Raw genomic sequence first — 27,406 nt, forward strand, 5'->3', positions numbered from 1 at the left:
GGGACACACCCCCTGTTGGACACGCCCACCACGCCGACCTTTCTTAAATAAGATAATCTCCGTCTCTCTGCTCTGTCGTACTGGAAACCTGCGCAGCCTCTCCAACGTTCCGCGTGTTCCCCATAGCTCCCCACTATGAATTGAGTACAAAGGACCCCAATTGAAACAAGCCAATGGCTTTCTTGGGCTTTTCGATTCCTATTGCTGACCTTGTATTGAACTGTCCTTTCATGTGCTTTTTTTCTGCAAACTTCTAATAAAGTATTCAATCAATCAATCAACCAATCAATCAATCAATCAATTAAATCAATCAATCAATCAATCAAACTCAAACTGAATGCCAAGGACCTCAGTGGAAACAAGACCGCAAGGACTTTTTTGGACGGACCTTTTAGACAAAGTATTATAAATGTAATTGTGATGTCATTTTTTTTCTCCTAATAAAATATTCAATCAATCACTAATTGGAACCTCTCCCTCCGCTGTGTTGCTCCGAGATGAGGTCCCGCTGGGTAGTGTGCCGGCAGAGTGCGAAACCGGCTAACCGTGGCCAATATTGTTGATTCTTACCCTTTTCTGCACATCTTATCCAAAAAGTAAAGGTCGCCCCCTCTGCTCTCTGATATTTTACATTTTAGCGGTCAAGACATTTTTACCGACGGATTGAAACAAGCGTTTAAATCGCTGTTTTAGTCAGTCTGTGGCATGTTTTCCCGATGCAACCTTAACGGGAGCAGAACTGCGCATGCGGACGGGGGTTGATAATTTACTGATTCTTTTCTTTTAACTTTGTACTTAAAATCGAGAGTTTTTTGTCAATATCAATACGTGGTACCCTTTTGCCACAAGCGTGTTGTTAAAATGGAATATTTTAAAAGAACGCCCCAATTTAGTACAGGCATCATTTTGGGGCAGGCTTATTTAGGGGTCCTCGTGGTGTAAACAATGAATGAAGCAGTGTTGCCATGTCTGCTTATTATAAGCGACTTTGGGATTGTTTTTCTGTAAAGTTGCTTGCGTTGTTAGAAACAACTTGTTTCTAAAGTGTAGTTGCTTATTTGGTCTTGTTTCTAAAGTGTAGTTGCTTATTTGGGCTTGTTTCAAATTTTTCATGTCAAGGACCCGCAAATCATTATGTATTTGTCCCCTAACCCCCAACTGAAAATGTTTTCTGCCAGGGACCACATACAAGATTTGTGTTGATAAAATGTTAAAAAAATATTCCCATTTTTTTTTCTCATTTTCTACAAGATCTTTTTTTTTTTTTATAGCCAATTACATGTTTAAAGGGCGAAGGGCTCGCTGGTTGCTTGTTTCTCTCTCAAAACCTGGCAACACTGAAAGGAAGTGGTTACGCAAACCTGAGGAGGAGAAGAAGAAGCTGCACAATGGTTACGTGAGAAAGAGTACATGAATAATAATAATAAAAAAACATGAAAATACCTAAAAGAAAACTATTCCTTTTGATAATTTTTGCATACGTGGCATTTTCGCTCTATGCGGCTTATAGTGTTTTCTTTAGTGCCAAAGTGGTTTCCCGTGTACATAGAGTAGTGAAGAAAGAGAATGGTGCACCCGGAGGTAAACAAATACTACTACTACTACTACTATTATTATAGCAGCTCAACAACTCATCTTTATAGTTAGCCGCAAGCAACTTATAACTTAAGGATTACAGTGGTGGAAGAAGTACTCAGATATTTTACTTAAGTAAAAGTAGCAATACCACAATATAAAAATACTCTGTTAAAGTAGAAGGCCTGTGTTCAAAAATGTTACTTGAGTAAAAGTTCAAAAGTATTGGCATCAACATATACTTCAGATACCAAAAGCAAAAGTATTTTTTTGTTGTTGAAAACAGCAGATCTACAAGTTACGCGCTTGTAGATCTATCTATTTTCAAATAGCCTATACGTACAAAATAGGGCTGAAGTGGTTAATGTATGTTTTATGATGTAATCATTTATATCTGCAAAGTAACTAGTAACTCAAGTTTTCAAATAATTGTAGTGGAGTAAAAGTATAATATTTGCCTCTGAGATTTAGTGGAGTAGGAGTAAAAGTATTGGAAATGGGAAGTACTCCAGTAAAGTAAAAGATCCTCAGATTTGCAAGGACTAGCCGTAAGCAACTCTTTGATTCTATTTTTAATATCTGGAATCTAGAGTTGCAATACCAACCTTTGACAGCCCATACATCCAAACAGAAAAGTCCTATCTGATTGTATTAAACGACGTTAAACTCACCAACATTGCAGCTGTACGGAAAGCTTGAATTATCCTCTTTCTATCTACGGTTGGAATTTTATGAAACAAAAACTTTGCAGACATGTTATGAGCTACTTTCTGCCAATAAATTCCATGCAGGTGATTATTTTTCTAAGTGTTGGAGTTTGGAAGTGCTCGTTTTCAATAACGCAACGTCCTACTGCCTCCTGCATTATGTGACATTTCGAAACATGGAATTTATTGACAGAAGGTAGCTCGCAACGTGTCTATGGTGGATTTTTATGAAACAAAAACCTTGCAGATAGAAAGAGGATAATTCAAGCTTTCCGTACAGCTGCAATGTTGGTGAGTTTAACGTCGTTTAATACAATCAGATAGGACTTTTCTGTTTGGATGTATGGGCTGTCAAAGGTTGGTATTGCAACTCTAGATTCCAGATATTAAAAATAGGATTTAAAAATAGGAGTTGCTTACGGCTACTTAAGTACAGTACTTGATGTACTTAGTTACTTTACACCACTGCAGGATTATTAACAGGTGTAAAACAAAAGTGGGTGAAATTCTTTGTCGCACAAGCTCCATCCATCCATTGTAGTTTCGAGAAATGTGAGATGAGATAGAGAAAGAAACAGAAAAGTAGTCAAATGTCAACATGGCAGTGTGACATACTGTATAAACATAAGGTGCCTGGTTAATAGCAGTGTGATGAGACTTAAACATAGCAGTTGTAATGACAGAGATCTACATAAGGCGCTTGGTTTAAGGAAAACAATCTATAAAATACTGCAATTAAAAGTAGCAGATTATAGTAACCATGACAGAGTAGACAGTCATATATGACTGTCTACTATAGTTGTACTATAGTTATACACTGAAAAAGTAATGCTGTGTGGTGGCCTGTCTCATCAGGACGAACTTGGGTGGAGGGAGGGACAATGGAGTCATCAATGTTAAGGGAGAAGTCATGAGTGGAGCGGGTGAGGGAGTCAGGGGCTCAGTGATGAGGATTTCAGTTGACTTTTAGGAAGTTGGATTGCATCCATGCAATCCACACACTTATTACGACAACACTTATTTGTTTTAATAATATAATTTTAGCTTTAATGAAGTTATTTGTTTTGTTTTGTTTTGTAAAGCATCTTCTTTGAGCACCTTTAAAAGCTCTCTATAAGTTCTTTGTATTATTATTATTATCATTATCACTATTATTATCTTAACCACTTTAACCCTGGTGTCCCTATTTTGGGCAGGTCATAGGCAAAAGATTTTCCAGAAATATTCAAAACATTTGTAAAACTTTAAAAACTTTTAAAAATAGCAGATCTACATGTTGTGAACTTATTGATCAGCTGTTTTCGCTACTTGTTGTCAAACAACAAAATATATAGTGGTTAAACCCCTTCCTTTGCTTCAAACACCATTAGGAATGTCTTCACATAATGGAGATGTTCTTCTGTGTATTTGCAGGTGGTGTCAGAGATGGAGGTGCTATTGCACCTTTCGTAGAAGATGAAGAGTGGAACCCATGGGAAGATGAGGAGGTGGAATACAACTCGGCGCTGCACAAGAAGAGGGAGGCGTACAGACAGTATCTGGCCCAAATGGACAAGAACAAACCCAAAAGACACAAGGTCCAAATCTGGGGTAAAGCTGCCATAGGTAAGTCATGCATACATAACATGTCATGGCACTAGCCCCATCTGTTAGTGACCTCACCCACATCGCTGTGGGATGGAACTACAGCGATGGGGTGTGGTCACAGATGGGGCTAAGATGTCCCTAGCTTTTAAAACAAAAGAAAGGGAAGCGCTGCCTAGGTTCAATCACAGTGGCTCAAAACAGGTGCTCTTCAGTGGAACAGGTATAGGCAGAGAAGCAAAGGAACCCACAGTTCTGCTTGTGGTGAGGAGGACTGTAGGGAATAAATATAAAACAGATAACACACACAGATAACACAGACAGAACAAAACAACAACAAAAAAACATCAGTCAAACAGTAGCACTCCGTCTTCAGGTGAAAAAATATATATATATATATTTTGCAGATGAGCAAGGCAACAGCTGACTGACTTACCGGTATTTCAACACTTGGGTCTTCAACACGGTATAACAATCAGGGTGATTAGTCACTCTTAAGTAAAGGCTGTGGGTGGCAATCAAGTGATTCCGACCAATTGCATTATACATCAGAGAATGCCTTAGCATCCACAACTTACGTCATCATATGCAGATCAATAAATACATAATATGCAATAAATACATAATGCACACCATAAGTGACAAAACCAACACCAATAAAAACTTAACTGGGGAGACAAAAAAATGCCCAATCATGACAGTATCAGAGAATCAGCTATAAGAACAGCAAAAAATCAACTAGCTTTTGCAACGAGAGTATGCTTGTTGTTATCCGACCTACTTACTTACTGCTCATTACAGCTGCGATTTTAGGATCAGACCTTTAGCGGGGCTCAGACCCTAAGCCACTGGATAATTAATACAACATTAATTATTACAACTTACATTAAAAGGGATATTTCATGTTAAAAAAAAACGTTTTATCGTCTACTCATGCTTTTGTGAGCACCCCAGACCGTTTTTAAGTTGCTTGATTCAGTATTTAGATATTTGATATTCATTTTATCAGACACGCCCCCTTCCTATACAAACCCATTATAACTTCAAACTCCATTTTTAACATGTTAGATTAATCAAAAACACTCGTTCTTTTTTATGGTGACTCTCCCTGCCCTCCTAATACGCGAGGGGGCCGTGTTTTTTCAATAACTTTTTTCATTTATTTTTAATATATATATTTTTAAATAAAAAAAAGTTAATACAATAAAAAAATAAAATAAAAGAAGAAAAAACACGACCCCCTCGCACATTAGGAGGGCAGAGTGAGTCACCAGAAAAAAGGACGGGTGTTTTTGATGAATCTAACATGTTAAAAATGGAGTTTGAAGTTATAATGGGTTTGTATAGGAAGGGGGCGTGTCTGATAAAATGAATATCAAATATCTAAATAATGAATCACGCAACTTAAAAACGGTCTGGGGTGCTCACAAAAGCCTGAGTAGTAGTAGTTTTTTTTAAAGTGAAATATCCCTTTAACACATACAATACCTCCTGAGCCCCTGGTCAAAACCTGCACTGATGGTAAATGTTTATGGATATTATCATAATATTTTCCGTCAGTACAGTTTTGTTCATAATATTACAAGGATGCAACATGAAATGGGCTTTTTATTATGAGTATCAAAACAAAACATATCTTTCGACATAACAAACTGTTAAAAAACAGTGGTCAGAATGAAAATGAAAGTAACCTTTCCTAATGAGCAGCAACATCAAATTTGCAGCCATTTGGTTAAAATAAATGTTGTTTTAATCATGTATTTCTTTCTTTCTTTTTTCTATTTTTAGGGGTGCTGACATGAAATGTATCCCTAAAAATGTCTAAAAACTCCCCAGGCTCATCACAAGATGGTACCATTTCTGTCTACTCACTCAGAGGAGGGCTGTAGACAATTTAGAAACCTGCCTACCAATGACATCATCGGTAGGCAGGTTTGGTTATTCCAAAAAAAGTTTTCAAACTTTTTTTTATTTTCTTTTTTTTGACACAAGAACATTGGCTTCTAATTCAGCAAGCTACCTTGGCTTGGAATCCCCGTCGATGATGTCATTGGTAGGCAGGTTTCAGAACTGTCCACAGCCCACCAATTGAGACACACAAATGGTATCATCTTAGAAATGAACATTAGTGAGGACCAATGGACCCTTTGTCAGCAGAAAATTATAACTTTTTTGGAGAGAAATAACATTATGCCCAGTCATCCCTGCACCCGAGATGTTCGTTTTTACAGAGCTTTTTATGTTGGATAAGAGTGTCTTCTAAATGCATTTATTGTAAGTTGTCTGAAGCTGTTGTGTAATAATACTTTGTCTTGTCAAAAAAGAATAGAAAAGATGGAAATGGACACAAAATAATAGGATGTATAAACATTTCTAGAACTCAGAAATCTCATTATGGTGTCATTGCGTAATCAGATGGCTATTTTATTAATTAATCTTAGAAACAATGCAATTTTACTTTTCAAAACAAGTCATTATGTGGTATACAAAAGACATTTCAGCATATTACAGGTGGAGATATCCTCTACAAGTGTGGATATCTACTTTATTTATCACATTTCAATTAATGGATGTATTAAGCTATTAGCACACCTAACTTATGTATTCTCATAGTTTGGATGCACTTGTCATCATTTAGTTTTGAACAAAATAAAATTATACATCACCAGTCATGACTATACGACTCAGTTATGTTAACACCAAACCTTTAATTGTAATTTGGCCTTCTTTTCTCCTTAGGGCTTTACCTGTGGGAACATATTCTAGAAGGACCCCTCAACCCATCAGACAAAGTGGCGCAATGGAGAGAGGGGGAGCTTCAATCAGGGAAGATTGATTTCAGGTAGGATGCAACCGAGTTACTTTTAACCACTTAAATACTCTATATTTTGTTTGCCGGGGTCCCCCACGGGTCTATACTTGGTCTCATACATTTTTCCCTGGACACCCAAATTCTTTGCCGAAAATAGCAGATCTACAAGCTCACAACGTGTCACATTGTGACACTTTGTGAGCTTGTAGATTGCTATTTCACAGAATGTTTACCTTTTTATGTTTATGTTTCCACTCAGTTTTAGCCCATTCATTGAATTTAGATACAGGTACGTTCACCAAACGTACCTGTAGAAAGAGATCTCCGATCAGCTGGCTTCGTGAGACTAAGGGCAGGTACACACTGTAGGACTTTTAAAGTGGTCGGGGTCGTCTGATCGTTAAGCATTTCACACTACAGGAGTCTATTTCTTGAAATCGTCTCTCACATATCCTTGTGGTTTTCACACTATACGATTGATCACCGACTAGGGATCACACACTGTAGGATAGTTCACTAGGATGCTATCCAGACCCGATACATACATTTGTTTTTATTCCAATTCATTTTAACCGACGTCTCATGAAAACGTGCACAGCTCCCGTGATATGCGCGAGACTGAGACAGGACGCTATTGATTGTTGAAATTAAATCATTATTTCTCTGTATGTATCTTTCTCTCTCTCTCTCTGAAACAAGTCAACCAGCTTAAAAGTGCGCAATGAAACTCAGTAACAGTGTTGGCATGTCCGCTTATTATAAGCGACTTTGGGCTTGTTTTTCTGTAGAGTTGCTTGTAAATATTGGTTGTTGCGGGGTGCGTTTTTGGGGCTTATTTGTGTAGTTGCTTATTTGGCCTTGTTTCCCAATGTTGTTTAAACCAGTGGTTTAAACAACACATAATATGTATTTGTCCACAGACCCCCCGTCTGAAAATATGTTGTGCCATCATAGACCCCCATACAAGATTTGTGTGGATTTGGAAAATATTCCACAATTTTCTCAAGATTTTTCTTTGAAAATAGCTGCGACGCGTTGTGAGCTTGTAGATCGACTATTTTCAAATATCAAATGTATTTGTAAATAGGTTTAAAGTGCTCAAGTGGCCTTTTCTTGGGCTTGTTTTCATAGACCTGGTTGCTTATTTCTCTCGCAACATCTGGCAACGCTGTTCAGACACTGCGCATGCTGCACTCACACTCACAGACACACACACACACACACACACACACACACACATAGCTCGCTCTCGCTCTCTGTCTCTCTCTCTCGCTCTCTGTCTCTGTGTCTCTCTCTCTCTCTGTACAATTCCTCTAAAAGCCCACCAGGCTCGCTCACTCTCTCATTTTGTTTTATAATGTTAACTTAATACAGGACTGGACGGTAATATTGCGGTAGGGACTGTTTGTTGTAGTCAGATCCAGCGACGCTCCCCTAGCCACGGTGGCTGTAATGTGCTCTCATTGGCTGTAGCGTGCATCTCCTCGCAGACCCTTTCATACTGTATGATACTGTCCGATCTCCTGTCTGCGACAGGGCCGAATAACTAACCAGATAGATATTTGAAAACGGTCGCAAAGCCATCCCAGAGTGGATGATCTTGGCCAGATTGCCTCGCTGAGCCTTTCACACACAGCGAGCATTATCTCGCCGATCACAGGCCGATCTGCGTCAGATCGGGAGGTTTTGTCGGCGAGCGCCAAAAAAGGTCGCAGACAGCATTATCGGACCAATCCTGCAGTGTGTACCTGCCTGTAGTCAGACCAAACTATTTCACTGATAGTTTTTCTCCCTCTACTCTCTCCATCTGTCTCCCTTCTTGACACCATCTCTAGTTTCTACACGGGTCCCGCGGTGGTCCAGGGCCACGTCCCTGTTGACATGAAGAGCCTGGTTGTAGTTCTGAACGGCCGTGAGAAGCAGAAGATCTCCTACTCCACGCGCTGGCTGGAACACGTCCAAGCGTTGGTCCAGGCCCGCACGGTGTCCCACGTGGCTGTGGTGCTGCTAGGCGATGAACACTGCACCAACGACTGGATCGGACCCTACCTGAAGAGGAACGGAGGTTTTGTGGACCTGCTGTTCCTGGTGTATGACAGCCCCTGGGTCAATGACAAGGACATCTTTCAGTGGCCACTTGGGGTTGCCACGTATGTCATCTCTTTAGTATTTTTGTATAATTTAGTTTTTGCCATGTTGTACACCATTAAAACTGTACATTTCATGTCCCACCCGGGTTTCAAACCAAGTGCTGAAATTTCTGCTGTTGAGGTTATAATGGAGAGCTCATTTGGGAAGGCAAGATATCTCTCTTTAAATTTCATGCAATAGCTGTGAACCAGCAGTGGTCCTACCTGACCACAGGGTCTAAATGTCTCAATAGAACAGTAGGCAGACCACCTCCAACCGCCACAGTTGTGTTAGTTATATTGAATTAATATACACAAGATACAATATAATACTGAGAAGTTTGAGACGAGTAACGCATATTAAAAGTGTTTTCATGCTTGTCTGTGCACAGGTATCGGCAGTTCCCCCTGGTCAGGCCTAATCCCCTGATGGTCACCACTATCAGGCCGTACCTTTGCAATTTCCTAGGAACTGTTTACAAAAACTCCTCCAGAGAAACGCTCATGCAGGTGCTGAAACGAGCTGACCTGGAGAAAGAGTGCATCACCACCGCCAGGGAGAAGTAAGTTATTACACAGTCGCTGGTTTAAAGTCCCAGTTCACACATCCAAACTTGGTCAGAAATATAATGTTATAATGCACACCCGCTCGCTCGCAGCCGCCGACTACTCTCTCACGTGTTAGGTCTGTTCTATTTACTTCGGTACTTCCTACTCTGGCTGTCCTGTGGGTCTGGTGTCCAATCAGAGGCTGTGTACAGAAATGCCCCCCCCCCATGTAAAAGATATATCAAGATTTTTAGCTTGATATATACTGTACTTCATCGTATCTACAAGCTCTCACAAGGCAGTCTGTGGTAGTTGTACGATAACTAGAATCAGCTCTACCTTCAGAGTATTACTATTATTTGGAATAATATTTTGACGTGTCTTGCATGTAAACACAACACTGTGTACTTGTGTGCTGTCTCAGGTGGCTTCCCCAGGAGACACCAGAGAGCCTGAAGCACTACCAGACGGCTCTGGCCCAGAGCGAGCTGACGCTCTGCCCGGTAGGCGTCAACGCGGAGTGCTACCGCATCTACGAGGCGTGTGCGTACGGCTCCGTCCCCGTGGTGGAGGACGTCCAGACTTCCGGAGCGTGCACGACCGGCGCCAGCTCCCCGCTGCGTCTGCTCAAGGCCGCCGGAGCGCCCTTCATCTTCGTCAAAGATTGGAAGGAGTTGCCCGCCATCTTGGAGAAGGAGAGAGGGCTGAGCCAAGAGCAGAAGATTGACAGGAGGCGGCGGCTGCTGGAGTGGTACACCAGCTTCCGTCAGCAGATGAAAGAGAGATTCACTGAAGTCATAGAGGAGACATTCTTTAATAGTGGCTGATAAATTATATAAAATATCTACAGTGGTGCCGAGAGCCAGACCAGTATCGGTTTGGCTGATACATTGACCATTATTTGACTTTTATGATGACATCGGTATTGCTTATCAGGATGTATCCTGATTTTTTACCACTTTCAACCTGGAGTCCTTATTTTGGGCATGTCATTATAGGATTAAATTTGCTAAAGTTTTCAAAGATTCTCAAAAAAGCTGATCTACGTGTTGAATAGTGCTTAAGTTGTTGAATTAAAGCTGCACTATGTAACTTTCCTCTTCTACCCCGGATTTGAACCTGGTTTCCTGCATCAGATCCTGTGTCTCAATAGAAGAGCTGGGAGACAAAATACAACCACCCCAATTGTATGTAAGTTATATTGTATTAACATAATAATAATAAAATGTATTTGTATAGCACATTTCATGACATGAAATGCAGCTCAAAGTGCTTTACAGAGCAAGAATACAATTACAGAAAAAGTACAACTAATTTAACAATAAAGCAAAAGCAAAAAACAACATTAAAATAATAGCAAAAGGCAGTGAATCAGGCAAAACATGAATAACAAAGAGATTATTAACATACTCTACCATACAGATTGGACAAAATTACATTTTATTCATTAAAAAAAAGTTACATAGTGCCACTTCAAGTTATGTGATCTCATTTGTAAAATATAAACTTGTTTATCACACTTTGACAAAATATCGGTCAACGCCAATAATCGGTCTTACAGATGATGGGTGATATTTATCACTGCATACTCCTACGGGCTGCGGCGGGACATCACGTCAGCAAGGAGTGTTGGGCGGGAGGAGTGGGTCGGAGGCGCTGCATCCTTCCGGTGGGGGGCTGGGGCTCCTCACTGGCAGGTGAGCCAGTGGGACACAACAGCAGTGACAACACACAGAAATGTGTGTGGGGAGGAATTTGACATAAATACTACATTGGGGAGACGAAGGGATAAAAATAATTGGCTACTCTAAAATACAAATAAAAAGTTGACCTATTATGACCTGCCCAGAGGAGATGCTAGGGTTCATGTGGAGAATTGATCTAAGGACAATGCTATATTGGTGTAGTGCTCTTGATGATATTCTGTGTACAAGTTGTGTGCAGGTTCTGTTTTTGGATTGTTGGAAAAGTTGAAAAGTGTCTGTTTTGCATTTAAATAATCTGCAAAATGTTGTGTGAGGCTACTGTAGATTTAACGTAGAAATGTTTACAATGATGGAATGTTCAGGCTGCTCAAGGTCATGAAAGTAAAAAAAAAGAAAACGCCCATGGGTTTTGATGTTCATATATTTATGCTTTTTGTACGTTTTGTTTCTACTTTTTTTGTTTCTAAATTGTGATATTAAATGCACTGATCGTTCAAAAAATGTTTAACGCTATGACTGTCCAAATGAACAAATGAGAGAATGATTTGTTATATTATATGTTTAGAAAACGATCTCTCTGGAAATGGATAGTTATTGTGGCATGTGTTGCTTCCTTTAATGAACAGACATATAAAATGTTTGGCTTTGCTGTTCTTATTTTTTATGTTGTGATCATGGATGTATGGTTGTGTGGTGCATGGATTTTACAACGAGGTGCAATAAAATTGAATACTGTTTCAATATGATTTCTCACCTATAGCGATGGAGACCACTTGATTTTATACCCAGAGTGTGCAGGAACATTTATTATAATGGGTGTCTTGAGACGGGACACAGCATCGACGTGAAGAATTAAGTGTTCTTTTATTTGATCTAGCAAAGACTGATATCTTTCTACATAGCCTAAGTGTGCATTCTGTGCAATAGGGTCACGTGACTTGACAAGGATGCCCAGACAAAAACGGTGGGCTAGCAGTGGTTCTCAACCTTTTCAGGCCGTGACCCCCTAAAATCATATTTGAACTGGGGACCCCCCAAAATGATCATGTTTGAACTGGAGACCCCCAAAAATAATCATATTTGAACTGGGGACAGTTCAAATATCTCCTCTCCTCCCCTCCTTTAGTAATATATTACTAAATCACTATATTGCTCAAATGATAGCATTCGGAGATTGTGGAATAGTTGTCTGGCTAAGCGAAACTACTGCTTTATTAATCCCGCGTCAGGCATTCCTCACGTGCCAGTGCCACCCACGCAGTACGTCATGCGTCATGACTAATCTAAGCCTCTATGGGGAAGCCTTATTTTGGAATTTAACATTGCGTTGCTGTGGCAACTGGGGTTCCTGGGGCAACTCCACTAGAGGCAAACATTGTACTTTTACTCCACTCCAAATGTTTGAAAACTTTAGTTACTAGTTATTACAAAACATACATTAACCACTTCAGCCCATTACATTTCGGCCATTTGAAAATAGCAGATGTGCTAGCAAGCTCACAATGTGACGAATTGTGAGCTTGTAGATCTGCTATTTTCAAAAGATACATTTGAAAACTTGGGAAATGGGACATTCTGCATAATGAGTATTTTCTACTTTTGGTACTTTAATTACATTTTGATACCAATACTATCACTGCCTTTGGTCCCATAAACGACTCAGGTTGTTTCTTCATACTGGTAGATTTATTGCACTCTAAAGGTCCTTGCACACTGGTGCGTCTTTTCGTTGCGTTTTTTTTTTTTCCATTGTTTTTTCAATTTTTTTCATTGTTGTAAAAAAAACGCAACGAAAAGACGCACCAGTGTGCAAGGACCTTAATACTGGCAAACAATCCAACAACGTAAAACTGTACAAAACAAAGTATAAACAATACACACACATAAATAATGGAACATTAAAGTATAAACAACATGAATGTAACAAACACATGACTGAAACACAAACACACCTCGCTGACTGCACATAAACCAAAGGGAATGAGAGAGCGAATCCATGGTCGGCAACAGCAACGCACAACAGCAACGCACAACCGTCGAATCGATGACTCAAAAACCAAACAAACAAAACATAAACAAATGGTGCGTGCTTATGAATCCCACCAACCAACGTTATAGCATGTAGACCCGCCTCCTGTCTGATTGGCTGGCTCCCTGGTAGCCCCTACGGAACCTCTCCCTCCGCTAAGTAGCTCCGAGATGAGGTCCCTCGTTAATTCCTGCCGGCTGCGGTCGACATTTTCGCACATTTTCCAGTTTTACATGTTTCTTACCCCTTTCTGCACATCGTATCCAAAAAGCAAAGCAATTGCGCCACTCTCTCAGATGTTTTAAGTTCTAGCGGAACATAACAGCTTCCAACGTGTTGAAGAAAGTATTTAATTTGCCTCGGTTTTCATCCGGTTCCATGTTTTTAAGACATTGCGCAAGAGTTGCGCCCGTAGAGATAACATTACTGATTACCCTACTGGTCAAATGTTGAATTGCATCTTCTAATGCAAAATATTATGGAACCGGATGAAATCCGATGCAAATTAAATACTTTCTTCAACACGTTGGAAGCTGTTATGTTCCGCTAGAACTTAAAACATCTGAGAGAGTGGCGCAATTGCTTTGCTTTTTGGATACGATGTGCAGAAAGGGGTAAGAAACATGTAAAACTGGAAAATGTGCGAAAATGTCGACCGCAGCCGGCAGGAATTAACGAGGGACCTCATCTCGGAGCTACTTAGCGGAGGGAGAGGTTCCGTAGGGGCTAGCTCCCTGGCAGGCATAGGGCGCGTTCGAAAATACAGCACTGAGCGCACTGGCCAATACAAACTAATAGGCGAGTGTGCTCCGGTGCGTAATTTCCGAACGCACCCATAGTTTTGGACGTGGGTTTGCGTCACAGACACACATCATCGCTAGGGCGAGCTTTCCGAGGTGGAAAGACTGGTGATGCATGCGAGGTTAGGGCGAGCTATATTAGTGGGCTGGGACCCTTCAATTTATACAGTCTATGGCTGGGACTGCGTGCGAAGAGGTCGAGATTCGAGATTTCAGAGATTTTAACAGAAGTTGAACAGACACATGGCACGTACTGTTTTTCTATTGGTAATCTTCCAAAAAGGTAAATTAATTTATATTTATATACAATCAATGGCTACAATTTTCATATGTTCATTTTCTGCGTGCATTTCCTTATTACGCCAATCTGCTTCCCCTAATATTAAATGTCCAGTTTAAGTCCTTGTAAGAAAATGTAATGATTTGTTTCTAAAAAACATTATATAGGCTTAGTAGCTACATGTAAAAAGTAAACACGGTTGTTGTAATGTAATTTATGTAAACAGTAAAAAGTATGTTTATAGGCGTAGTGTTATAGGCACTAGACAGACAGACAGACAGACTGACTGACTGACTGACTGACTGACTGACTACACTATATTTTAGTTTTATGATTCTAGCTACCTGAGGGGATAGTTTGAGGGGATAGGTGGGCATTAGGGACACCTGGGCATTTGAAATATGGTCTTAAGTAATGTAAAGTTCATGATGTGAACATGCACATTACATCATTATCAGACTTAATTTATCCTATAACTTCTTGTTTATTATGCCCAAAAATTACTGGATGTGCAGGTTTTGTAACAATTTGTAACAGTAATAGAAATATTAGACCTTAATTGTCGAATGTTAAAGCATGTTCACATCTAGCCATGGTTCACATGAGGGCTAGTTCACATCATGTAGACTTTACTTTAAGACCATTTTTCATTTTTTATTATTTGTATTTTTATAATTTTGGACAAAATAGCCAATTTTACATCGAGGTGCCCAGATGTCCCTAGTGCCCACCTATCCTGTTACCGTTTAGGGTTGTTGGACATATCTATTAGAAGGTGTGTGCTTAACCTCCCAGATGCCAGAGAATAATTGTCTGCGCCAGGCCGAAAGGCATGGCGAGAGTATGTTTTGCACCCTGTCCGTCCATCCGTGTGTCTGTCCGTCCGTCCGTGTGTCTGTCTGTGAACAGCTAATCTCCGGCACCGTTGGCCCGGCCGCTGCGAAACTGTGCAAACACACTCCCTGGATGCCAATTCAGAACCTCTGCCCCACATTTTCCAAATGGGCCTGTTATAGCGCCACCAGGTCAGGAGGCCGCTTTTTGCAAAACGCCTTTTTTTACACTACGACAGATTTTATCCAAACACGCAAATCGGTACACAGTATCTCATTAAACAAAACGTTTTTCAGATTTTTCATATTCCATCCTGACTGGCTAAGATTGGCTTCCAAAGTTTGCAGGATTGGTTCGTTTTGAACAAAATGCCTCAAATCATCAACGCAGCATGCGATTTCCGTGAAATCTTGCGCACACATTCCCACTAGGCCGAGGAAGAAATGCCACTTCACAATTTTCAAATCAGCCTCATGGTGGCGCTATAACAGGCCGTTTTTACCTATAACTGCACCGATCTGCGTGAAACATTGCACGCACATTCCCTAGAGGCCAAGGAAAAACATCTGCCATGCATTTTTCACATCTGCCTTTCAGAGCGCCACCAGGAGGCCGATTTGTGCAAAACACATTTTTTTATATAACTCCCACAGATTCTGTCCAAAAATCACGCAAATCGGTACACAGTATCTCTATAGTCATGTGATCAACACAGATCTGTCCGATTTTTCATATTCCATCCTATTTGGCTAACATTGGCTTCCAAAGTTTACAGGAGAGGTCCGTTTTGAACAAAATGCCTCAAAACATGAACGCAGCGTGCAATTTTTGTGAAATTTTGCACGCAAATTCCCACTAGGCTGAGGAAGAAATGCCACCCTTTTCACATTGGCCTGTTATAGCAGGTCTAATTTAGCAAAACACATTTTTGGAACAAAATGCCTCAAATCCGAGGCCTAACAAGAAATGGCACCCTTTTCACATTGGTCTATTATAGCGCCACCAGGAGCACTTTTTCTAGTTTTCTCTCATCTCCCTGCACTGTATATCCAGTAACATCTCTTTCATGTGCTTGTTATCCAATGTGAGAGGCTGCAGACTGTTATATCTCTTGGCGGTGCAGTCCTGTGTGTACAGGGAGTAGAGGAGAGGACTCAGCACGCATCCTTGGGATGCTCCTGTGCCGAAACTTTATTAACATTATAAGCAGAATAAATCATTTATATTGGCCGAAAATCACAAATCGAGAGCAACCAATCCAGGTGCACAGACACCATTAGGGCTTTGCCTTTGTATGCACTATGTATCTTTATAGTATACAGTTTGTGTTCTTACACCTGTCACCTCACCACCTTTACTGTAGGTCTATCAGAGATGATCCAAACACAGGACTCTGTGAGGACAACGGTGGGAGAAGATGCCCGTTTCACCTGCCTACTCACACAATCCAAGAACGTCCTTCAAGTTACATGGCAAAAAATGTTACCAGGAGGAACAGAGAATGTTGCCACCTGTAACAAACGCTTTGGCACCAAGATCAACCCTCCTTTTCAGGGGAAAGTGGAGTTTGAAGACACAGGACTGCAGAATAGCACCATAGTGGTCAGGAATGTGACCAAAGCAGACCAGTGCTGCTATAGATGTTTATTTAATGCCTACCCTGAAGGAGCCATCTATAGGAAAACCTGCCTCACAGTTGATGGTAAGTGTGTGTGTGTGTGTGTGTGTGTGTGTGTGTGTGTGTGTGTGTGTGTGTGTGTGTGTGTGCGTGTGTGCGTGTGCGTGTGTGTGTGTGAGCAAGGTACTGCTCAATATCAGCTATTATAGGAAGCCGCTCAATTTGGAGGAGGCGCTGTTTCCTTACACATGATTATTGTCCGCTGTGTTTGACAAGTATGCCAACTTTTGTTTTGTATGTAGCAATGCTCTGACTTACATGTACATGCACTTTGTAACGGGCTGTTTTCCCTTTATCTGATGGCACTGGAAGTGTTTATGTCCTTTGTACACCTTGTACTTCTGTTTATGTGGACATCAAATATTTTGTGTGTGTGTGTGTGTGTGTGTGTGTGTGTGTGTGTGTGTGTGTGTGTGTGTGTGTGTGTGTGTGTGTGTGTGTGTGTGTGTGTGTGTGTGTGTGTGTGTGTGTGTGTGTGTGTGTGTGTGTGTGTGTGTGTGAGAGAGAGCAGCACATGGTGGGTTTTGGCAATAATCTAAAATGAAGAGAGATAAGATTTAAATTTGTCTCTGTCTGTGTGCTCGTTCATTTGTTTGTTTATTGCACTGTAATGCTGTCTTTCTGCCACATAATAAGTATGTGTGCCTAATGAACAAGGCACAAGTGCAGGTAATTGTTGAAACAGGGAAACAGGTGATATTCCCAGCAAAGTTGAGAAGAATGGAAACCCCAGCGGGAAAGATAATGAGGAAGAAAACCGATCTTGATGAAACAGGGAAACATGATATACGCAAAAGGGGAAGGTGTTAAGGAAGAAAACTCCAGTGTAGGGTTGCATCAGCTGAACATAAGTTCAGTCCTAAATAAGGGCGTAAAGTCCCTACTAGAGGCTAGTAGCCACTATTTAGTAACTAGTGAGTTACTAAATGCTGTTGCAGTTGCACCATGACTATGTATGCATAACATAGTTAGTAGTGCATAGACTCTTCTTAAAGTTAAACATAAATCTATGTAAGAGCTACCGGATCCATAGAACATTGATCGAATGGAACCCTTTTCGGGGTGCTTTCATCCTCTGTTGGTGCTTTTATCTTGATGTGCGTCACATCAATACACCCAAGCACGCCAGTGTACAGTACACTGTGTTCATGTAGCCTACTGTAAGAGAGAGAGCATGCAATTTCAATTGATGAAATTATTGTTTGTTTTGCAGAGCAACCTGGGCCCATATTACACATAACAAAACCCAACGGCACAGAGCTGATGGCTGTGTCTTGCTCGGCTGTGTCACATCCTGCTCCAACGATAACTTTGGAGTTACCCAGACATGTAGGCTTTTCAAACTACACCACTGTCCATGCAGCTGCCGCTAATGGTACCATCACAGTGACCAGTACTGTCACATTAGAAAGGTTCTTTAGCAACGGCACGCAGGTCCACTGTGTGGTGCATTTCTACTCTGGGCTTGTAAAGGAGGCGTCCAGGATCATTTATTCTGACAAACAAGGTGAGACATGGTTTCATTTCCATTTGATTTAAAGTTCAGAGCCACAAACAGACTGAATGTTAGTGTCCTTCAGAGATATGTAGGTAGTGGATTATTGGATGGATAGATTGATGATGTTACTAATTACTATATGATTCTTTCTTTTCCCAGATGTGTTTGAGAAAAGTGAAGCAGATCAGAGTCGTTTCAGTAAGTTCTTGATCATCTATGTGCCTTTTTGATCCTGACTGTTTATATTGTAGTAAAACAGACGAGGAGGGAGACCACCGTAATGCAAAAAAATATTTTAATGGCTTCAAATACACATCCTTTAAAACAATCATTGCTCAAGAGTTATGACTCGAAATGCGTTGCAGTCACCGAGTAGTAGTCTGTGTTCTGTGTCTGTGTTTTTAAGCCTTTTTGTGTGTTCGTGTGCCTCGATGAATGCTGAAGGATGCATTATTTTATACTTTAAAAAAATACTTTTTGGGAACCCTAGGACTCTCCACTTTTGTGTGTGACTGTTTGTATTGAATGACATATATGAGCATTTCTAAATTTTTCTTTCACAGTTATGATTATTTTTGCTGCTGCCGCTGTCGTTGTCAGTGTAATCATCATGGTTGGAGTCATCTTGAGAACAAGATGCGGTCTAACAACTGCAAGGCTACCTCGGACATCAACTGTGAAGTCTATGACATCAGTACTATGACGTCAGTCATCTCCATATTAAATATGGAGATGATTTATGTCATAGTAGCCTACTTGTTGCACTCCCTCATGGAGCTACTTGCGGATTATACTAGGGTCAGTCCACCCTAGGTGGACACGCATTGACCTTTTGCACCTTAATCCCATGTATAACGCACTGACTTTTTTTTGGTCTTTTTATTGTGCTCTTTTTTCTCTAAGCACCTTAACGTCCATAAGTATATCATGCACAGTATAAGTATATATCATGCACAGTATACATACATTGCTGCTATGCTCAGGCACCTTAGTTGTTATTATCTCAGGTACTTGTAAATATGTAGATAACTTGTCTGGCCTTCTGTTGTTCTCTTGTTTTGATCTCCTTCCCACTTGCCCCCCACCCCTCTTCTTCTCCCCCCCCCCCCCCCCCCTCTTCTTTCTATGGAATTAACGTTGCGATGGGAATGATGTACAAAAACGAATTTCACCCACTTTTTTACCTTGTAAACCTGTGATGTGACAATAAAACTGATTCTGATTCTGATTAAATATGGAGATGATTTATGTCATAGTAGCCTGTGAAGAATGTGGAGACTGGAATGGTAAAGAACACCAATACTGAGGTGCTAAAATAGATGTTTAAGAATGGTAATTAACCCTAACCCTACACAGTAAATCCGTAGTGTTACTTAACTACAAAGAGTTTACAAATTGAACCAAGCTGTCATACAGTATACTCTTCAAAGTTAGATTAACACCAAGGATTTCACTGTATATAAGATGTGACTGCATTCTTATTCTTAGTTGTTCTGGAACAGCAGGAAAATGACTGATGTTTGAAGTAGGAGGTTATGAGTCAGATGGAAGACTACTACTACTAAGACAATTTCATCCTTACAATATAATTTCATCTGTTTTCAAATGTGTCCATGTAAATGAGTACTCCTCTTCAGCAGTGCTTGACAAATGGATTCTCTGATCCTACTCCTAAGAAATGTTAAGTCTGACCTCTTGTGATGAGCTGTGGAACTGCAGGTGTACTTGAGATGTGTTTAGTTTGGTAAGAAAAAAAAAAATGAAACAAACCGTGTAGAAAACATTTGACTGCAGGAGATAAAATCACACATCCAAAGGAAATATATGTCTCATATATAGCTTATATGCACATTTATGCCACATATATGGATATATATTACATAGAGATATCTATGCAGGCGGCCCATTTCGAATATGTCACATATATGATAAATATATATGTTGCATATAAAACAAAATGAATCGCTGTGTGTGTGTGTGTGTGTGTGTGTGTGTGTGTGTGTGTGTGTGTGTGTGTGTGTGTGTGTGTGTGTGTGTGTGTGTGTGTGTGTGTGTGTGTGTGTGTGTGTGTGTGTGTGTGTGTGTGTGTGTGAGAGAGAGAGAGACACACAGAATCATAGAGTTGAGTGTGAATACCTAGTACCTACTCAATGGCAGTTATATACCCGGTCCACGACCGGCAGGTGGTGGTGTTCACATGAAAGCTGGTTGTAACCCGCCAATAAAAGAGAGAAGAAGAAGCAGGGTTGCCATGTTGGCTTATCATAAGCGACTTTGGGCTTCTTTTGCTGTAAAGTTGCTTGTAAATATTGGTAGATGCGGGTTGGGATTTTTTGTTTCTATAAAGTGTAGTCGCTTATTTGGCTTGTTTCTTAATGTTGTTTAAACCAGTGGTTCTCAAACATTTTCATGTCAACAACCCCAAATGTAACGTGTATTTGTCCACGGACCCCCATCTGAAATTAATTTGTGCCAGAACCCCCCCTATGAGATTTATAGTGATAAAATGTTTCAACAATATTTCATTTGACACTTTTTCCCCACAAGATGCTTTTGAAAATAACAAGATTTTCAAAAGAATCTTGTGGGGATTCTTTTCCCCCACAAGATTATTTTTAAAATAACAGATCTACATGTTCACAACGCGTCGCGTTGTGAGCTTGTAGATCTGCTATTTCCAAAGCGCTCACGTTGCTTCTTTTGGGCTTGTTTCCATAGACATGGATGCTTGTTTCTTTCACGAAACCTGGCAACACTGGAGAGAAGAAGATGGCCAAGCGCAGCTCTTCTTGGCCATTCTTCTCTTACATGATATTTCATCATTTTAATGTCACTATAGTTGACTAACTAACTAATAATAATAATATTCAATGCTACTTTATAGGCAAACGTTTAACTGAATAGCCAACGGTCTCGGTCTCCGAAAAGTAAAGGGTGAGTGAAAATTAACGCTTTGTTTTTAATCATTATTTTTTACTGAGCAATTCATGGAACAGACAGAACGTGTCATAACAGCACAAACTAACACAACTGCAACTGCTGGAATGAATAGTGGGTGCCGTTTGATTTAGATTGACCCCAGTGCAGTGGTGTAAAGTAACTATAAGTACATCTACTCAAGTACTGTATAAGTACAATATTTTGAGGTATTTTTTACTTTACTGGAGTATTTCCAATTTTCAATAAATTTACTTCTACTCCACTACATCTCAGAGGCAAATATTGTACTTTGTACTCCATTACAATCCATTATTATTATTATTATTATTGCAACACACAGCAGATCTACAAGCTCAGATGTGTTGCGATGCAACGCATTGTGAGCTTGTAGATCAGCTACTTTCAAAAGATTTTAATACATTTTATTTTATACATTTGAAAACGTCACGTGTGAAATGGGACATATACTGCATAATGAGTACTTTTACTTTTGGTACATTAAGTACATTTTGATACCAATACCTTTACTCAAGTAATGCATTCCGGACTTTAACTTGTAACAAAGATAAAGTATTTCTACATTGCAGTATTCTTTTACATTCTTTTACACATTTTGTAAAAATGTGAGTACCTTTTCCACCACTGATAAATCATGTCTGTGAAAAGGGTCCATTGATGTTTTGCTGAAGCCGATGACGTTACCTTGTTCCCTGGCAACAATCATGTGACTTTGACTTTGACCACTTTAAACCTTATCAATCAGCAGGTCTCCTAATAGAGCCGGGTAGCCCTGGTTCAGAGCGTTAGTGACTTCGCTCTAGTCACTAACGCTCTGAACCAGGGCTAAGAGCCGGGTAACAGGATAGATCTGGCATTTCGATGTAAAATTGACTATTTTGTCCAAATGTTTAAAAAAATATATATATATTTGAAATAGTATACATGATAGTCGACAATTAAGGTCTAATATTTCCGCAATTGCTACAAAACCTGTTTATCCAGTCATGTTGGGGCATAAACAAGAAGTTGAAGAATAGAATTAAGTTGGATAATGATGTACCATGCATCATGTTCACATCATGCATACTTTACATTACTTAAGACTATTTTTCAAATATTAGATTTTTTAACATTTTGGACAAAATAGCCAATTTTACATCGAGGTGCCCAGATGTCCCTAGTGCCCACCACCTATCCTGTATCCATAGAGCCATAGCTATTAGAATTTGATACAGTGGTTGGCACTGTTTCTCATGTAACCTTTTTTCTTTTTCTTTCTTTAAAATACAGCAGGTCATCATTCAGAACCATGGCAAATGCACAGTCTGCCATAACGTTGGCATTGGGCATCTTAATGATAACAGAACTGATCCTCGCCAAGAAGGACTATTACGACATACTGGGAGTTCCTAAAGATGCTACTCAGCGTCAGATAAAGAAGGCCTTCCACAAGCTTGCAATGAAGTATCACCCAGACAAGAACAAGAGCCCTGATGCTGAACTGAAGTTCAGGGTAATTGCTGAAGGTAAGACTGGAATTGTTTTCTTCTTATTTTGGTGGTATAAAAAAAAATCAGTTTGGCCACTAGGATGTTGCTCTCTTACTTTCCTAGTGAGGTTTTGACCTGCTGTATTGCTGTCTAATATATTGCTGTATAATTCGTTGGTGAAGGAATTCCCACACCCAGATTCAGGGGCCTTATCTATGAGGAGTGATTGAATGAACTACTGTAATGAATAATTAAGGTAAAATTAAAGTTAATGTTAATGGCTCCATCAATAATTTGCAGGTGATCTGAACGTATTCATGACTGGTGGTTATTTTTTATTAAAAAAATGTTTAAGAATGTTATTTAGATGGCATGTTGTTCTGACAAATATTATAGGTTTTATGTGTACTGTTAGTTTGTAGCACTTCATTCATTGTTTTCCTGCGGGTCATGCCATTTATATGCCTAAATAGTTTTGAGCTTGTGGGTTCCTTTATGTACAAAAAAAGGCACTGATGAATTGATTCCATATGCAGTTACGCACCCCATCTGATGTATTTATTAATTATATTACTTTGTAATAGCTGTCATTATTGTTATTTTGTTTATGTGATCTGAAATGAAATGTGTTTTGTGTGTGTGTGTGTGTGTGTGTGTGTGTGTGTGTGCAGCATATGAAACCTTATCAGATGAGGACAAAAGAAGAGATTATGACCGTTCTGGATACGGGACACACTTCACTGGGGAGACCCAAAGTAGATATAGGCACAACGTCCACCAACCATTCAACTCCAACTTTGATGACATGTTCAAAGACTTTGACATTTCCAGCCTGAACAGGCATGCCCGTCACAGAAGACATTTTGATGACCATTCCAAGTCTCACCAGGAGGCGCACAGTAAACATAATAAGAAGAAGCACTTCCCAGGAGGGTTTGAGGCTGGAATCTTTGATGACATGTTTGACGACATGGAGAAAATGTTTACGTTTGAAAGACACGTCAAGCACGCGGATGGTACGTTTCAAGGTGCATCAAAACAGCATTGTAGAACTGTGACGCAACGCAGAGGAAATATGGTGACCACGTACACAGACTGCACCGGCTCCTGATGGGGTCAATAGAAGGATTTAAGACATCAAAATGCCTTAGGCCAGTGGTTCTCACCATGGGGTCCCCAGCTAAATGATTGATAATCTGTATAAGGAAATACAACTAGAGCAGGGGTCTTCAACGTTTTCCAGGCCAAGGACCCCTTGGCTGAGAGAGAGAGATGAAGCAGGGACCCCGGCCACTACATATATTAAATGTATTCATATTAAACTTTATCTCCATTGATTTCATAGATAGTTTCATAGACTTGTTTTGAGAGCACTATCATCAGTGTTTATTAATACATTTCTTATGTTAATGTGTATTTTCAGATATTTAACCACTTAAACCCTCAATCCTTACTAAAGGTCTTGACCTTTGGCTCTGTATTTGGCCTGCTCTTTTTTCCCTCTACGCCAAATCTCTTTGGCAAAAATAGCAAGCTCACAACGACGCATTGTGAGCTTGCAGATTGGCTATTTTCGGCGAAAGGGTTCAAGTGGTTAATGTAAAAACTCTTGAGGACCTCCTAGGGGTCCCAGACCCCCTGTTGAAGACCCCTGAACTAGAGAATGTACAAGAATGGGTATTTTGATCATCAGAGTTTCACTGTTATCTCTATACCTACAGTAAAGGAATTCAGGACCAAAAGACAGACTATACTGGACGAAAATTCATGTCAAACTAAAATTTTCTTAGATTGAGGTCCCAGAGATTAAAAAAACCTTATATAATTGAGCTCTGTGGCCTAATGCATAATAAATTGGGGGTCTTTGAAATGTTAAAAAAAATGGTGAGAATTGCGTAGAGGCAACGATTAATAAAAGGAAAACGTGAACTGCAGAATTTGTACGCCCACACTGCAAGCTGCCTAAATAAGCTATGTTTTGTTGTCTGAAATTGTGTTCTTTGCATAATTTATCAGTTCAAGTTCTTCCTTGTGAGTGGATTGTTATATATTTTCTCAGAAAGCTGAAAGTATTATGTCAGTATTTTCATAATCTCCTTCTTTTGACATTGGTTGTTTTGGTAGTGTCTTGAAGAAACTAGACTAGGCTAGTTTGACCAAAATGTCTATGGTCTTGATGTTGTTGTGGTCACCTTTTTAGTTCTGTCTTTCTTGGTAGATGTTTGTAGCAGCCAATGCTTACACAGTATTTTTTGGAACCAATGGTTCCATTTGTACAAATGGAACCAATGGTTCCATTTGTACACTCTTCTGAGTTAAATTAAGGATATTACAGTTTCATTTGTAAGGACTTTACAGACAGAGAGCGTCACAACGCCTGCGTTCTCGCTTGGATCAGCGGGTCGAGCTGCACTTCTCATGTGAATACACAGAGACAATCACTCCGCAAGTAAACAGCAGGCAATCTACGCCTGCTTCATCTGTGTGTGTCAAATCACTGTCCTGCGCGTCACATGGGAGAAAGTTGACCACAAGCCAGCTCTTGTCGCGGGTGGGCAGGTGCATGAAACGAGCACTAACGCAACAGTTTCACAGGAGTGCGCTCCCTTGTAGCTCCACCTGTCAGAATGCCCACACCCCTCTAATGCCCGCTAGCCTCTCATTGAAAATGAATTACTATGCGAGTCAGTCGCTCCCCATGTGAAAAGCTCTTTATAAGCTTGAAACAGAACTAAAAGCAGACCACCACAATAGCTTGCCAGTACTGTTATGGTTGTGAAAATTGAGAACCATGTGAACAGATCTAATGAATGTTGGCCTGTGTAGTAGGGAATACACAGAGACATGTTGTGCAGAACTGTGCCAAACACAAAGTATTCATTCTAAAATTGGTGAAGGGGTAATGAGGACGAAATCAACAGGGGTTCTTCCCCATCCAGGGTAATCAACAACAGACTGCAGGTAGGCTCAGGTTGCATGACAGTCGCACTGTAGATCTCTGTCTATCTGGGGACTTGTAGATGCAAGGTAGTAACAAACCTACGCCCACTGCTTTGAAAACCAATCGTGTAACCGCCCAAATATAGAGGACCACCACACCTGTTTGACTAGTTATGTTTAAAATGTTTAATTCTCACTACTCCTTGTTGACAGTAAAATCCTCAGTGTTCATTTAACCCTGAGAGTGAGCAAATGGACCCGCGAGGGTCCATTCAGTGTTACAAAGGGATAAATGAAAACCGAAGATTTTACTGTGTTGAGATTGTGATGTACGGTTTGTCCAACAGAACACAAACCATCTAATGTGTGTAACCAAATTCAAAGTGGACTAGTACCCAGTTGAACTGTAAGCTCCCAGATGTGCATACAAGGCAGAGCATCACCTTTTACCTCATCCCTGTCAGTTACAGTAGTAAGTTCTATAGATTTATGTTGTGCAATATTTAAAGCTCTGTCTTTATTTGTACAGTGGATGAGTTAAGGATAATGTACGTATCTGTATCACTTCAAAAAACCCAACAGTGTGATGCATCCTTAACCCTGAAAAAATAGATCTAAAATGATTTAATGGTATAATAAATAGTCCATTTGTACAGCATCCATTGCAACATAAACAGAACAGCAGTCTGTTACTGTTTTTTACTCTCAGAAATGTCAGCAGAATGCCATAATTGGCCAATTAGAATCAAGTATTCAACATATCGTAGCCTTGTAATAGTTGTAAAAAAGAACCCACTGCACTTTCATTTTTGCATACTGTGTTTTACTTGGTGTGTTTTGAAAAATAAAGGGTTGAGGCAAATCAGAATAAACTCTGTTTTGCTTCTTATTTTTGTTTTGTTACCATGTGAACATGAGTAAAGTAAAACTCAAAATGACATCTTCTCGAATACTCTAACTTAAATTGAGGTTCGTTAACCACTTAAAGGTAGGGTAAGTGATATTTTTTGGTAAGAACTAAAAGGTTTTTGTTAAAAGGTTAAAGCACTATATTGTGATAGTAATATTGCTATAGAGTGTTTGTTTCTCCAGATCTTTATTAAACAGAAATGTATTTTGCAGGTAGGTGACAACATTTCAGTCAATCAGGAGAGAGTAACCATTTATCTGCTTCATTTTATAGTGTTCCAGCTCCAATTTTGTCTGCTTATTTCTTTGTGTCATGACATCCAATTTCAGTTGTTTAATCTGTATCCTGTCTGAGTTCTCTATCCCGATTGGATACAATTGGTATCCTGACCTGAAAATGCATTTTCTGTTTAATAAAGAGCTGGAGAGACACTCCTGTTACTGAACAAACACTCAATAGCAATCTATCTGAATATAGAGCAAATGAACACTTACTTTAACCAAAGAAAATAACTTCCCCTACCTTTAAGACCTATTTTATACTTTGGCTATTTGAAATTTGCCAATTTTTACACTTTGCTTTTAATTTTATGCAAATCTGTTTGTCATATGTATTTACATTGAAAACAGATCCTTGATACCTTGGACTCAAACTTGGACCCCATCGTCAATGTACCATATATGTATCATACAAGAAAGAACTAATACATAAAGGCATATTGCCAAAATGTTTGTTGAAATATTGTCTACTTTACAACTATTATGTGTGAAATTCTTTTTACATTATGTAATGTATAGCCAATGTGTGTAGGTATATTATTATATTAGGCTATAATATAATTGATATTACATTATATTATGTTATTGATTTATTATATACTGAATGAACGCAACATCAGTTTGGCTGAGTATGTGGGTGAACCCATAGAGCAGGGGTAGGCAACCT

The 27,406-nt window shown here is 39.8% G+C and overlaps 3 protein-coding genes across 5 annotated transcripts; all 3 read left to right on the forward strand.

Annotated features, from left to right (window-relative positions):
• Positions 1-1,360: 1,360 nt before the first annotated feature.
• On the forward strand, positions 1,361-11,803 carry rxylt1 (ribitol xylosyltransferase 1). The gene is made up of 6 exons (XM_080437688.1): positions 1,361-1,581; positions 3,696-3,887; positions 6,606-6,708; positions 8,514-8,828; positions 9,200-9,370; positions 9,781-11,803. The coding sequence occupies exons 1-6, from the start codon at positions 1,434-1,436 to the stop codon at positions 10,181-10,183; spliced, it is 1,332 nt and encodes a 443-aa protein (XP_080293814.1). The 5' UTR covers positions 1,361-1,433; the 3' UTR covers positions 10,184-11,803.
• A 2,263-nt stretch (positions 11,804-14,066) lies between these two features.
• Positions 14,067-18,925, forward strand: LOC308091813 (OX-2 membrane glycoprotein-like). Of its 2 annotated transcripts, XM_080437539.1 has the most exons (5): positions 14,067-14,174; positions 16,369-16,707; positions 17,897-18,190; positions 18,341-18,379; positions 18,745-18,925. In XM_080437539.1, exons 1-5 carry the CDS (start codon positions 14,135-14,137, stop codon positions 18,882-18,884), a joined length of 852 nt encoding a protein of 283 aa, XP_080293665.1. In that variant the 5' UTR covers positions 14,067-14,134; the 3' UTR covers positions 18,885-18,925. The 2 variants fall into 2 exon arrangements, with proteins under 2 accessions (XP_080293665.1, XP_080293666.1); XM_080437540.1 differs by lacking the exon at positions 18,745-18,925 and having other exon boundaries at positions 18,341-18,509.
• Positions 18,926-20,951: 2,026 nt separating this feature from the next.
• On the forward strand, positions 20,952-26,403 carry dnajb9a (DnaJ heat shock protein family (Hsp40) member B9a). Of its 2 annotated transcripts, none has more exons than XM_080437940.1 (3): positions 20,952-21,115; positions 22,412-22,647; positions 23,283-26,403. In XM_080437940.1, exons 2-3 carry the CDS (start codon positions 22,431-22,433, stop codon positions 23,720-23,722), a joined length of 657 nt encoding a protein of 218 aa, XP_080294066.1. In that variant the 5' UTR covers positions 20,952-21,115; positions 22,412-22,430; the 3' UTR covers positions 23,723-26,403. The 2 variants fall into 2 exon arrangements, with proteins under 2 accessions (XP_080294066.1, XP_080294067.1); XM_080437941.1 differs by having other exon boundaries at positions 22,415-22,647.
• The last annotated feature ends 1,003 nt before the right edge of the window (positions 26,404-27,406 follow it).

This window comes from Gymnoscopelus braueri (assembly GCF_963280865.1).
Source record: "Gymnoscopelus braueri genome assembly, chromosome: 9".
Classification (NCBI taxonomy): Eukaryota; Metazoa; Chordata; class Actinopteri; order Myctophiformes; family Myctophidae; genus Gymnoscopelus; species Gymnoscopelus braueri.